Here is a 14,678-nt window from a genome sequence, read left to right on the forward strand (position 1 = left end):
TTGCACTAGTGATGTGCCTCATGACCTGCTGCTAAGCCAAAGAGGTAAGCACGTATAAGGGGGGGCAGTATTGGGGCTGCAGTCTCAGGCATCACCAGCCTCAGGAACATTGCTGCCTGAACACTTTAATTTAAAGTCAAGAAAAATCAAGTATATGACACTTATTATACATCATTTTACAAAAGTAAGAAAAACATCGGAAACCATTAAAACAAATACAACAGGAAATGATGAAAATATTCTTTATTACTGAAACATTCCAAAACAGTAGTATGCAGTTTTCATAATTATGAAATCATACAGTCATATTAAATCATTAGTGCAATAAAAATTTTGTAAAATGCCTATCAAAATGTTTTCTGTCCATTTAAGAGCTTATGTTCCAGAATTTGACAGCAAGTAAACCAGTTTTAATAATAAAAAAGCAAATCCCCTTGTTGTTAGAAGATAATACAGTACAGCTGCAAAAAGTCAATCAATATTCAATGATTGCAAATCATTAAATAGTTAAATAAATAAACATGTAAATGCACAAAAACGAGGACGGTTTTAAGATGGCTCCATAGCAAACTGTAGTGACTTTATACCCTTGTGCTTTTGCAAACAAAAAGGAAAGAGAGAGAAAAGGAAAAAACACACATATCCCATGGATATTTTACCAGTTGGTTCCCAAGACACACCAAATGATAATAATGCCAAAAATAAATTGGCATCTATGGCACAAATCATTAAGCAGCATTTTGAGCTTTGTTCAGTGTCACAAATTTTGCGTCTGTATGTACTTGCCTTTAATAAAACAAAAGCAAAAATGAAAAAAGTGTGGCATATTATAGTTTGCAGTGCTCCAAGAACTTCAGTGTAAAAAACCCCCGCTTTTAGCATGAATGTGTTGGTTATCATTAAAAAAAGTTCAGTTAGTTGAAAATGTGATTTACTATGTGTAAATCAGAACAAAGTGATAATTCTTTGCATATGTTGTATGTTCTACCATGATGTATGAACCCATACGTGCAGAGGGAGCCTCAACAGTTTCTCCTCAAGAATCTTGCACATGTGAGGGACTGAACTTCAGTTAGCTGATCTGAAATGATCTCACGTCAAACATGTAAGAGCTACAGTATGATCATTTGTTGACATAAAACATATATTACAAATAATAAAATCTCAAAGAGTTATATACATGTTTCTCCCAGCCAGCTGGGACATGTAGAACTCTTCATTGCTTTCTTTATACACAGGTGCTCTCCTTTAAAAGATGTCAGTAGCATCCATCCCTCCAATTTCCATCTCGCAGCGTGCTCAGTGAAGCCAAGGTTTTCGGTGGTTGAAGAAAACTGAAAGAAATAATAACACAAAATATGTAATTTGAACATAGCTAAAATGAATTTTCAAAACTTAACAAACATTGTTTAAAAAAAACCAATCTAAACATGTTTAACAATGGCAGGTATATAGACCTTAACTTATAATATTTGAAGCTGTATACAAATTGGCTTTATTGTTCTCTGAGTGGCAAGAATCTGTTATATTCCCATAGGAATCAATAAAACTAATCTCTTCCATCTACAGAGTAACAACTTCCGCTCTCGCTATTAGACGTAAAAGACAGGAACTAGGTTATTTACAGCAGTTGCACATGCAGAGGCTCTTTTACATTACTACTAATAATACCATCAATAGAAAAGCAACTTGGGATCACTATTGAAGTGAACAAATTTCTTGTTATCCTTAAAGTTTACTGAGCTGCCATAAACACTAAGGGCTATTCCCCACAGGGGCTGTATGTGGCAACAGACCTAAATAGAGTACTGCCAAAGGGGTGCAGAAAATGTCTTATTGGCTGCTATAGGTTACCGCACGTATGAAAACAGTGCATTTAATTACATGCTTTCATTGTTTTTAAGATGCAATGGTCAGTATCTCAACTGTGGATTTTGGGGGTTGTACTTTAATAGTTTAAAGGTCACTTGTTGAGCAGTTATAATATAAAGTGTTATTGTTGCCAAATTGTTTGTACAGGTATTGGATCTGTTATCTGGAAACATATTATCCATAAATCTCCGAATTACCAAAAGCCTGTCTCCCATACACTCCATTTAAATCAAATAATTCAGATTTTTTAAATCAATTTTTTTCTCTGTAATAATAAAACAGTACCTTGTACTTGATCCCAACTAAGATATAATGAATCCATTTCAGATGCAAAACAATCCTACATGGCTATGAATGTTTTACTGATTTTTTAGTAGACTTAAGGTATGAAGATCCAAAATACGGAAAGATCCCTTATCCGGAATACCCTTGGCCCCGAGCATTCTGGATAACGGATCCTATACCTGTATTATAACCACTCTTTGTAAGTGACACGTGGGACCCTGGTGGTTGCCCCTGTTTTCACTCCCCTAAAGACTGCTTTAAAGGAAGATAAATTAATAGAGTTAAAGTAAATCTATGCAACACAATGGGTCGCCACCTCCTCCCTTTACTTTCTGAGGCTTGGGGTTTGTAAGGACAAGGAATTCTATGAAGCCCAATTAATTTGAAGGTATATAAAATAGGAAAAGGGTGAGTTTCTAATGGTTTCACATATACAGACTTTATAGCTCCACAAAAATCTCTGCTTTTGGCACAAATATAGTGTAGATACATTACTAATTAGCTGCAGAGCAAACGCACAGTACACAGTACCCCTAAATTACTGTCCTACTCATGTACCTACCCAAGACGCCACAAGGGATCTTTAAGACAATAAAATAAAGTGGCGGCACAGCTCTCTGATGGAAAGAACACCAGGTGACCCTCCTTTTGAATAAAAAATACACTGGTCAGTGCTGCACTGCAATTAATTAGTAGAGGTTTTCTAACAAATCTGAGTTTCAGTTTAATCTCCTTTAATCTGCTTAGACATGGTAGAGGAACATGTGACATTTCTAAATAGGATTATATCAGTTTTATTCTTATACATAACAGCAACCTCTCACTGACCACAACCCCCAAACCAATATGCTTCTAAATTTAAGACAAGGTGCATTCCCCAGAATTCCTTTTGTTATAATGCCCAAATGTTTGTGTTAGCGTCCCTTTAGTTTCTGTACAAGTTTAGCCAAACTGATATCTTAATTAAAATAAATCTATCCTAATAAGTTTGATGGCAAAGTATTGTTATTTACTGAATTAAAGTGGGAAATAATTGTTTGCAAGCATCTATAATCTGTCGTTATAGACCATCTAAAAATGTTAATAAGCTTAAAAATGCAGAATGTGCAACCACAGCTCCATTTATGATAAAATACAAGCTGACAACTATATAAAAAGTACAGATGGACACTATTATTATTAACAGCATATTCCACAGCATTGAACAGTAACTGTATACATTAAACATACAAGAAAACATACAAAAACAACCAATACAAGAGATAAAGCGAGCCCTGCCAAAAAACTTGTGATCCAATAGGAATAATATTATAAGAATAATGATAAAGCTGCATTGTTTAACCATCATGTACCAGACACATTTAAACTTGCGGTGCCACTGGTATTCATCAATAGGGGACCTAGAACTATGCAACTGACACTCTCAGCACAATGGTATTTTTATGCCTTTGCTATAGATTCTACTTTGGATGGTTCCGTTATACGTTTCACAGAAATTCTGCATGTTGGAGGGGTTAAACTTGCTGAACTTGGTCTTTTCTTCAACCCAACTTAACTATGTAACTACAGTGTGCCTATAAGAAAAATTTTCATGGGAACAAGTAAACAGGTATAGTTAAAGTACCATTTACTTCAGTTGTAAAGCTTAATAAACAAATGTTTACTTGCAGCTTCACCCCTGCTGCTCTGCTTTTTAAATATGATGCTTTTTATAGTGAGCAATGGGGTAAAAATTGCAGAAGGAAAACATCATAATTTTTACTCCAGTTTTTGTCCCTTAGAATCCCTAGACCCACCTCTAACTATGACAGGCATTTCTTTTATATCACCCTTTGTAAGTAACAGGTCAGTCCCTAAACAAATCACCTCTCTAAACCATCATAGTCATTGATTCCATTCCTATATACTTATAGGGATTTATATTTATAGGGATAGCTGTCATTAATGGAAAACTATAACCCTTCACATTGCAGGTCTCTGTATATAGAGAAAGGCTACAGGAGTAGCCTAAACGTCAGTTCTTCTTTTTCACTTAATAAACTACTTAAATTTCGTGATAAGACCTGTGTGAAGCGGCCCCTTCTTTGTTGGATTATCTACGCCTTTGAGGACTGCACCCAGGCTTCTACAACTGCTTTATCATGAGTGCCAACCTGTTTGATATTTGAGATATATATATATATATATGATATGCCATATTTAAAACATTATTATATACAGTAAGCATTTTTTTATAATCCGAAAGAGCTGTAAGAACTTTTATTCCCACATTTCTTCCTGTTACAGAAAGAACCCCCTTTTTATTATGCTTTTCTGTATTATGATCTTAAAGACTGCACATAAAACATCACAAAATGGGGGTTCAAGCTACAGTATATGATGTATAATGGAAATACTGATTTTTTTGCTAGGTCACTCATTAAGACATAAATTATCAGTTGGTTAAGTTTTTTTCAAGAAGTAATTTGTACTTCCTATATCTGTTCCCTAGAGTGCATGGGATGTGGATTATTGTAGAGCATGTTAGAAAGTTCCAATTATTACCTTCTCTGTGGCTGTGCTATTTTGCTGCGGGGTATGCTGCTGCCATTTGCAGTTGATAATGCTGGCCTTGGAAGAGCACTGCGTCCAATAGTTGCTGCACTTGTGGTCTTGTTTGGCATAGGAATTCCAGAGCTAGATAATGACTGTAAACTGGTTGATGAAGGAATACCACTTCCACCTTGCACAGTCGGGCTGACGTAGGCAGTGGCTTTCAGAGGGGGTCTTACAGACACTGGAAAATGGCCTACACTGTGTACTCTTTGCTGAAGCTGGCCTGGAGAAGGAACTAGAGAAATTAAACAAAAACAAATAAGATTCATAAAATAATAAGTAAGTCAATCTTAAACATCAATCACTGTTACTTATATTACTCTGTCACTCAGTTAAAGATTGTTGGCTACTCAGAGAATCAAAACAAGTGAGTATTGCTACCGGGAGATTTCCCCTTTTTCTGCAATAAATACATTAGCAACTTGGCACCCTTTTCTAGTGTGAGCTTATAATACTGCCCAGACACTACTCCATACCTAGCTTCAGCTGCTAAAGTGATGTGAACACATGGACTTGTAAGTTCTAGTGACCATACACCTCTGTATTAGCTGTGCTGTACAGTTTCACCACACAGTTCCCAATTGAGCAGAGAAATTACCATCACTTCAAAAAAGGTAGAATATTTATCTCCTAATTTACAGTACTTTGCACTATTTTGTTAATCTGATGGAAGTTGCTGCTTTCCAAGTTGATGCCTCTGCCTCTTTATTGTGCCTGTTTTCATATCCCACAATATTTTTTTTTTTCTTTTCTCTAAGGGTTTATTGCAAAATCTCAGTATCAAAACAGAAAGCATACACTACAAAGATCGCCAAATATCACTCAGTATGTATGTCTGTTACATCAGTATATAAATAGCATAATAAAACAACAACCTGTATAACAACTTCATAAAACAACTTGGGTATCAGTGAGCTGATCAACTGTGCAAAAGGGGTTATGGTTGGGGAGGTGAGGGGAATAGAAAAGGTTAAGAAAGGAGAAAAAAAGAAGGTAGACCTAAGAGAAGAAAGAAAGTATAAATGGGAAAAGCGCAATAGCACAGTGGGCCAGTGGGGGGGAACCAATTTCATCTCATGTTCATCTCAAGAGTCCATGCTAAATATAGTCAGACTCTCCCTCTCTGTTTTAGTTAATCTGCATCGTATAATAGTCCCCATCAGATTAAAGTATTACTGACACACCTGTTTTTGTTAAATACAGGGATGTTTCAGTGTTACTTTGAAATTATTCTCAATGGAGTTGTCTATTGCCCACTCCCCACATATCCATCCCCTCTCTTTCTTCTCCAGCTGAACCACTAAGCATACAGCAAACACACTAGGACTGGTGGCAATGCCAAAACCTGATAGGCTGGATAACCACTGTACTATTAGCAGCATCTCCACCATGTTGGGTATTTACACTGCCCCAAGTCTAGCGTGATGCCTGTAGCCAGAAAAAGACAGGACCTATGGAGAGGGGGGAAAGTACTTTTTTATTAAACAACACCATGTGCTAACTATGCCTCCCTTCACTTGGATATATTTGGCTTTTACAAAACTGTACCTATATAACATGGATACATTGTAAATATATATAGTCAGCCTTGTGAGTAATTGATATTTTATAGTGCATAAATACAGTTGGCGGGAACCAAAATACGTACTACTGGACTGCATTCTGGAAACTCCATTTGCTGCACCATGCAGATTGGAATCAAAGCTCTGGCTGTTGCGCACAGTGGTCATTGACACAACAGGGTTATTATTTGTACTTGGCATTCGAGCCAAATTAGGCATACTTCTGCGGAGTTTATCTAAGCAGAAAAAAGAAGAAAAAAAAGGTTATAACAACTGCATATTTAAAATAGGAAAATAATGCAATACATACTCCTATTAAGCCACTACTCTGCTGGTACAATCAACAATAATTACTTGATAGCCATCTCCACTACCGTGGCATGATTACACATTTACATCTATTCTACCTTCCCTTCTAAGTGCTTCTTAAAAAGAAATAACCTAGTATTTACTGAGATGTAGAAATGCTTTATTCCTAATTTGTACATTTTGATAAACAGGCATTTTATGATAAGAGGGATGCCGTAAATTACTGTCAATACTGGAATAACGTCACAGGAAAACATGTGTTTTTAAAACATATCAGTTATTAGTGCTGCTCCAGCAGAATTCTACACTTGCAGTCCATTTTTCAAAAGAGCGAACAATTTGTTTATATTTATGAAATTTGACATGGGGCTAGCCATGTTAGATCCCTAGGTGCCCTCAGTCATGTGACTTCTGCTTTCAAACTTCATTCACCCTTTACTCCTGCACTGCAAGTTGGAGTGATACCACCCTCCTCCCTTTCCTCCACCACCAGCTGAACAGCGGGAAGGTAGCAAGATAGCAGCTTCCTGACACCTCTGCTGATTGATTCAGCTACCTGGGCTAATAGCACTGCAGGTACTGTCTGGATTTTTTTTATAGGTAATGCTTTATTATTTTAACATAGAACACACAATACAAGAGAAAAGAAAAATAAAGAACTGTCTAAAATCAGGTTGTTTAATAAACTACTGTGTTTGGTAAATCAGTCCTCATTTACATGTAGCAGAAGTCTGCTTATTACTAACTGGCATCATACCCATGGGATAGGTGATAAGCTGTGCTATCCACTGTGTATCTTTTGTGTTTATCTTAAGAAGCCTTGCCCTCCCATTCCTGCCTCCCACCAGGAACAGATTTTATCAAAACTTTTAAGGAAACCTCTTGCTAATAGGGTAAGTCTAAAGGTCCCCATACACGGGCCGACTATAGCTGCCGATATCGGTCCCTTGGCCTGAAATTGGCCAGATCTCGATCGGCCAGGTTAGAAAATCCGGTCGGATCGGGGACCGCATCGGCTCGTTGATGCGGTCCCCGATCCGACTGCCCCATTGCCGCCCACATAATCCGATCGTTTGGCCCCGTAGGTGGGGATATCGGGGGAAGATACGCTCGCTTGGCGACATCGCCAAGCGAGCGGATCTGCTAGTGTATGGCCACCTTTAGTGGTGTAGTCTGATTCACCAGTGTAATATAGTTACATAGGGTTGAAAAAAGACCAGAGTCCATCAAGTTCAAGCCTTCCAAGTGAACCCAGCACACCTATACTGACATATCTATACACTCACATACATAAACCATACATACCAACATCAATACTAATTGTAGATTTTATGTAGATTATATGGTTTTGTACTGTGGGGGACTTTGGCCCAATACCCGTCATTGCAATTATTTTTCTTGCCTAAAATAGGAGTGTTCTGTACCTGTGTCTGGCATGACTGGCAATTTTTATACACATACACACACACCTAAGGAGTTAACAATCTAGGAAATTCTAGTTTATCTGTTAGGATATCCATAACCTCAATCTAAAACTGGGCCACTTGTGAGCATGACCAGGCCATATGCAGGAAGTCTGCCTCCTTTGTCCCATTTTGCTTCAGGGTTGTGCCCCATAAATCTCAATCATATAGGTGTTATATAGGGCTGATGTAGCCATTTGAACTGCAAATTTTAGCAAGTGGGCAAACAGGCAAAACTTCCTCTCAAAAATTTAGGCTGACTTCACGCATTTGTCTGCCAGCTAAAAGACACTGTCCCATAACTGTTCCATGTGATATTAGCCTCAGTTAACTTGTACAGTAAAGGATACAGAGATATATAAAGACAATATGCACTTGCAAATAATGGTACATTGACTATGAACAATAACTCCAGATTCTAAATTAATTATCTAGTGAGGGGCAGAAGTAGTGATGCTCAAAATACATAAAATACAGTGAAATACAGATGGTAGTGGCATTACAAATATATTTGTAAGACAGTGAGAACTTTCGTCCCAAATACATTTAATACAATAAGAGGCATTGCTTTCTGACACCCAGACTCCCTTATCCTTCTAAGATGCAGGTTTTCTTAAGGCTGGAAAATTTTAAAACTGCAAAGATCAAAAGAATTCAGAAATCATTTGCATTGCTAAATGGTGTCTTGCCCCACATAGTGGTAGACATAAGACTAGAACCAGGCAGGAGAAACCCTGTATTATGTGATTTGGCTCCTGTTGACAGTATATAGAGTAGGAAATAGCTTATCTGAAAGCAGTTATTTTGTGTAGTGCTGGCTCAGACCCGGAATGCACTGAGATGGCTGCCTACACACCAATATTACAGCTAAAAAAATATAGTTTTTGTTTGAAGAGTGAGTTATTTGCAATGATAACATATGGGCTACAAAACAGTTAAACTAATGGCTGGTGCTGGAAAAAAAAACAAAGAAAAGGGTTTTATTGAATGCCTTACCTGCATTTGTCCTGCTTTGTGACTGCTCTGTTGTTTGAGGCTGAGAGGAATAGTTATATTGCTGATATCCATTTAAAAATTGGGAGCTTGGACTCTTCCTGCAATCTCTAATGCTAGAAAAAGTCTGAGAATGAGAAAGGCCTCTCTGGAGTGGAGAGCAACGGCTCAGTCGAGGCTGAGGTGGTGGCAAATGATCAAAATCTTCATCATCTTCTTCAACACTATAGCGATCTGAATCCTGATCACTAGAGCATGATAGTTTCTTCCCAGAATACAGTGAAAAGCTGGAGCGAGGCCGTGATACTGAACTGCAGGTAGAGGTAGTTGCAAAGTCTTGCCTAAGGCCTGCAATACATAGGAAATTGTCCAGTATAAATGAATGTGCTTTTGTCATAGTAAATGCCAGTAATTGCCAAAACAGATATGTTCTTATAATGTTTACATTATAGAATGACTAGATACTCCCAAAAGATAACTGCCAACTTCTTTATGGAAAGCATTTGGGATTGCTGTATTTAAAAGGAACATGTATCAGCCCTTTGGATAAAGGAATACTTCAGTGCTCCCAGTACAGTTGCTATGAAAAACACATGTCCTGAACACAAGGAATTTAAAGGTGAAGAAACACTATCATCCAAGAAATTTGACTGTGTAGATGTTCTATGCATTTCATTTTTTTTGGGGGGGGAGTGGACATTTTAGTAGCTCCAGATGGAATGACCCTTGTGTGTGTATATTGGACTTGTGATATGGACTATGTTGCTTGCACAGATAAAACCAGGCTCTTTATCTATAGTATTTTGTTTATAAAAATCAATGCAATAATAAACAAAAAAACAGTATGAATATGAAAACATATGGCATTGTTACACTATCAGGGAAAATTCTGTGCATAAATAAAAACTAACGCAGTAAATTAAAAAAAAATAAGGTTTTATGTGAGAAGAGAAGAATAAAGTTTTATGTGAGAAGAGAACTCATGTTCATCTGATACATTCTGACCCTATTCACACTAATTCTACATCAGTGGGCTACACTGTGGCTCAGAGCAACATGTTGCTCCCCAACCCCTTGGATGTTGCTCCCAGTGACCTCAGAGAAGGTGCTCATTTTTGAATTTCTGGCTTGGAGGCAAGTTTTGGTTGGACAAAAACCAGGTAAACTGACAAACTATCTCCTGTAGGCTGCCAGTCCATATATGGGATACCAACTATCCAGTTACAGTCCTTATTTAGTACCCCCATTTTTATAATGCTTGTTTTGCTCCCCAACTCTTTTTACATTTGAATGTGGCTCATGGGTAAAAAAGTGTGGGGATCCCTGTTCTACATAATGCCTTTATAGTGAATTCATGCCAAAGTCATAAGTTTCTATAAATACACTCTTTTATATAGGATTTTAAGTGGATACATTAAATATGTTCACATTATCTTATTAGATTAACACTTATATTGCTCCACTGGGCCCTTTTACAACGTACTTTACCCACAAATATGTTTTGAATCTTTAGGGAAGGTCAAAATTTGAAAGATGAATTTATTTATAACTGGAAATAGAAAAATAATTATGTATACTAATTCAAGGAGTTAACCTTTTTTGAGAAGATGTGCAAAGTTTTCCGAACCTTTATGTTGTGCCTGTACAGTACTGTGTTTGACCATCCATATTATCCAAATTAATCTCACTTGTAGACAAACCAGTATTGTTAATGTATTTGAAAAAAAATAGACAATATAATAACAAAACTACACTAGAAATGCAATCTTACTTTCTTCCTGTAATCTAGCCATGATCTGAACATCTGTGAGATCTTGTAGTTTGTATCCCATAGAGATGGAATCATCTTCTAGCTCAGACGTACTCAGTTCACTGTCTACTGAAGACTGGGGGCTCAGATGGGAAGTCTTTACAGTGTAACCTGGAAACCAAACATAAGAATAATCCAATAAGTACATATATATGAGACTCCTTTATTTCAACCTCAAATTATACTAGTGTGGATACCCTGATATCTGGAAACGGGGTACATTAAAAGTAGTTGTATCAGTAACCTGCTCATCACTTGATAATTTGCAAGTGTTCTTTATTTTTAAATTATTGGTGTTTTTTTAATCATTGAGTTTTTTGTTCAGCGGCTCTCCAGTTTGTAATTTCAACTGCTATCTGGTTGCTAGTGTCCAACTTAACCTAGCAACCAGGCATTGGTTTGAAAGAAAGACAGGAATATGAACAGAGGAGGGCCTAAATAGAAGAATAAGTAATAAAAAAACAAACAATACAATTGTAGCCTCACAGAGCAATACATTTTTGGCTGCTGGGGACAGTAACCCCCATTTAAAAGTTAAAAAGAATAATAAGGGGAAGGCAAATAATTCAAAATCAAAAATAAAGATGAAGAACAATTGCAAAGGGACCTGTCGCCCACATATAAAAAGCTGTCTGAAAAAAAGTCCTTTGCAAATAAAACATGAAACCCAAATTCTTTTTTTTAATTAAGACATACAATACCTATTATGAATGTATTTAAAAATCTGAGCTGTCAATCATATATTGCCTGCCCCACCTCTGTGCCTCAGCCAATTGCTTTAACTTTCCTTTCAGCACTTCTTAGATGTCATTGCATGTATGTACCCTGTACATGGGCATCTGGTGTCAGATTGTGGGGCAGAAACAAGATATTGGGATGATGCAAAGCTTGTCTCAATATCAGTGTTTACAAAATGGCAGCTGCTAGCTTGCTGTAATCATGTACATATAAGACTGAGTGAAACAAGATTTATATAATTTATGAAGTGTGAGTCAAGTTTATTTTGCTGAACTAACATGATCAAAAAGGATTTGGAATTATTTCTTAAGGTGACAAGTCCCCTTTAAATTAAAATGGCAAAAAGGCATAGCAAAAATAACAGATATTCATGGGTGATATGACAAACCTAATTTTGTTATCCAGTGTTAATATTAAATTCAATTGGTTTCAAGGAAATATTTCTTCATTTGTAGTAGTCTTTTACATAAGTACATCTGAGAAATACTAATTTATAGACACTAGGCCAATATGCACCTGGGAAGTAACTCATGGCAACCAATGCAAATATTGCTTTCATTGTCCTACCTGCAGCTAATCAATAATTGGTTGCTGTGAGTCCCTCAATCTCAGAAAATTGTCATTACTCATTGTTATTACTCCCATAAAACAGTGAATTCCAAGGATAGGCAACATTCAGCAATTCAGATGCTACAAAAACCACATAACATCAATGTTTCAGCTGATGTGTTAGTTATTGTAATTTTTAGGAGCTGGATGGGCTACCTGTCCCATCAACACAGGATAACAAACGCACACTTAGGCCCAATAAAAATCTGTCTAATAGATAGCTAGACAGACAGACATTGGAAATTAATTTTCTTTTAAAGATATACGTAACACTGCATTGATCATATGCTACAGTACACTGTCGTAAAGTCCACCTATCACCATGGAATTGCTTCACCAACCAGAGGTGTGGGCTAATAAAAAAAAACAAAAAAAGAACAGCGCCTGCTGGCAATATCATTTTGAACATTTATAAATAAACCCTGAAAATCAAACAAATACAGCTTCCATTTCTACCAACATAGTAATGGTTTACACAACTTATTCTGCAAAATAACGGTAGCTTATGTTTAACGAAAGTCCTGTTATTTAGCACTCGTGCACATAATAAGCGAGACTCCCCACCCACTCATTATGCACTTGCATGTGATACAGAAGTGGTGGATGTGCCTAATGAGCAAGTTGGGGCACTCACTCATTATACGCATGCTTGTTCCACAACATGGCTGCTTGCACCGGGAGCTACATCCCTCTTGGCGTGGGCAGCCTAGCACTGTAGGGGGCTAAAAAAATAAAAACTATTGTTTCCCCGAGAGTGCATGCTCTATTAGCCCGTACCTCTAGTGGAGAAAGCAATTTCAGGGTGATAGCAGAACTGTACTGCCATTAGACATTATTATAGAGTGATCATCATTATACAGTTATCACTTTGAAACATCAACATAGCAGGGCGCAAAGTGGTAACTAAAGCTTTTGTGGTCCTCATAACCAAAGTTTATGATGAAAATCCAATCAGTTCTCTTAGATAAGATACATTCCCAGGATTCCCAAGAAAGGAATATTTATTAAACATTATATAGTTACAAAACACACATTAACTCTTTGTACGTCTCCAGATACAGAACAAAATGAATGATATAAAAGCAAAGTGCAAATAAAAAAATACAAAACTGGAAAAAATCACTTCCAAGTTCACCATACACTATGAGGATTTAAATGAGGAAAAAAAATAGAAAAATAAAATATCTGAAAATGATTTTGGAATAAATAATCTGTAAAGATTACCTGTTTTCTCAGGTGTTAGTATTGCTTTAGTTGTGTTTTTAAGGACGCTGGGAGTGTTGCAATATGGAGTGAGTCTCGCAACAGGACTATAAGGAAAAGACATGGATACAGGAGTGGAAAAGAGACTCCTCCATCGACCAGCTAAATGTAAGGGAACAAAAATGACTCATTAGTATTAAGTTTTATACTTAAAACAGTGCATGGTTTGGGAAATTTAAAATTAAATTCTATAAAAGAACTTGAAAGATTTCAGGCACTTATGAAGAAACGTAACGTATCACCTCCGATTTTATTCTGTTTGTTACCAGCATTTGCTGAAAAGATATAATTGCACAGTAATATAGAACACGGTGAGACAAAATGCATAATAATATGTGTAATTATCACTCACCCAACAGATAAAAGAATCACTATAAATTACTTTGTTCCTTTGTTTAAATGTGTAGTTCATCAATGGTTTCGGCACATTGGGCCAGATTCAGTTCAGTGAGAAAAAGGTTTATCACATGAACAGATTCAATTTGATGCAATTCATTTCAGAAAAACTTGTCTCATTGCTTATCACATGAAAACTCTATTGATGTCTACAGAAAAAAAAGTAACTTAATTAGGAGAAAAGTTTTTCCCCTCGAATGAAATCATATCTATATGTTTTCACGTGATCCATGAGAACTTTTTCTCACTGAATCTGGTTATAATGGATCCAGATTAGCTTTATGTATTAACAAAAAACTGTCAATCATAGGATTACCAACAACATATTAGGAGCCCACAGGCCACTCATACAACTTGATGAAAAAGTTCAGGTTGAGCAGCTATTAAAGAGGATTAATGATTATAATTTCAAATAAACTTTAAAAATGTATGAATATCAAAGGGTAAGTTTTAGAATTTCAAACACAAGCACATGATTAAATGGTTACCCTCTGTATTAAATATTCAGAAATATCTGAATAACCAGTATAATTGCATGAAAGTTGATGTAATATAAGATAATAAGTTAATATTTACTTGCTGCACAAAAGATCTATTCAGTTATAGCCAAGTCCCTGCCCTACTAAAATTACAATCCAAGCGTTTGTGAGTTTTGTTTGTTAGGAGACTTGCCTAAGATCACATGGAGGTCACACAGGAATTAAGGCAACACTTTTAAGAGCCTAGAGCGTTGCTTCCCATCCCTTTTACTTAAAGCAGAGATTCCTGTACTTTGGGGCAGGT

At 36.6% G+C, this 14,678-nt stretch overlaps 1 protein-coding gene across 5 annotated transcripts in view; it reads right to left on the reverse strand.

Annotated features, from left to right (window-relative positions):
• Positions 1–226: 226 nt before the first annotated feature.
• slain1 (SLAIN motif family member 1) overlaps positions 227–14,678 on the reverse strand; it is a 38,562-nt gene continuing 24,110 nt past the window's right edge. For 3 of the 5 annotated variants that reach the window (XM_012956338.2, XM_012956340.3, XM_012956337.3), the window contains exons 3-8: positions 13,461–13,601; positions 10,851–11,000; positions 9,083–9,427; positions 6,401–6,550; positions 4,702–4,987; positions 229–1,334 (exon numbers count right to left, since the gene is read on the reverse strand). In XM_012956338.2, coding sequence (XP_012811792.1) covers positions 1,259–1,334; positions 4,702–4,987; positions 6,401–6,550; positions 9,083–9,427; positions 10,851–11,000; positions 13,461–13,601 — 1,148 coding nt within the window. In that variant the 3' untranslated portion in view covers positions 229–1,258. Of the gene's footprint in view, positions 1,335–4,701; positions 4,988–6,400; positions 6,551–9,082; positions 9,428–10,850; positions 11,001–13,460; positions 13,602–14,678 lie in introns of all 5 variants that reach the window. The other 2 variants (NM_001112938.1, XM_012956339.3) reach the window with 2 other exon arrangements.

The sequence above is a fragment of the Xenopus tropicalis genome, chromosome 2 (genome assembly GCF_000004195.4).
Source record: "Xenopus tropicalis strain Nigerian chromosome 2, UCB_Xtro_10.0, whole genome shotgun sequence".
NCBI lineage: Eukaryota > Metazoa > Chordata > Amphibia > Anura > Pipidae > Xenopus > Xenopus tropicalis.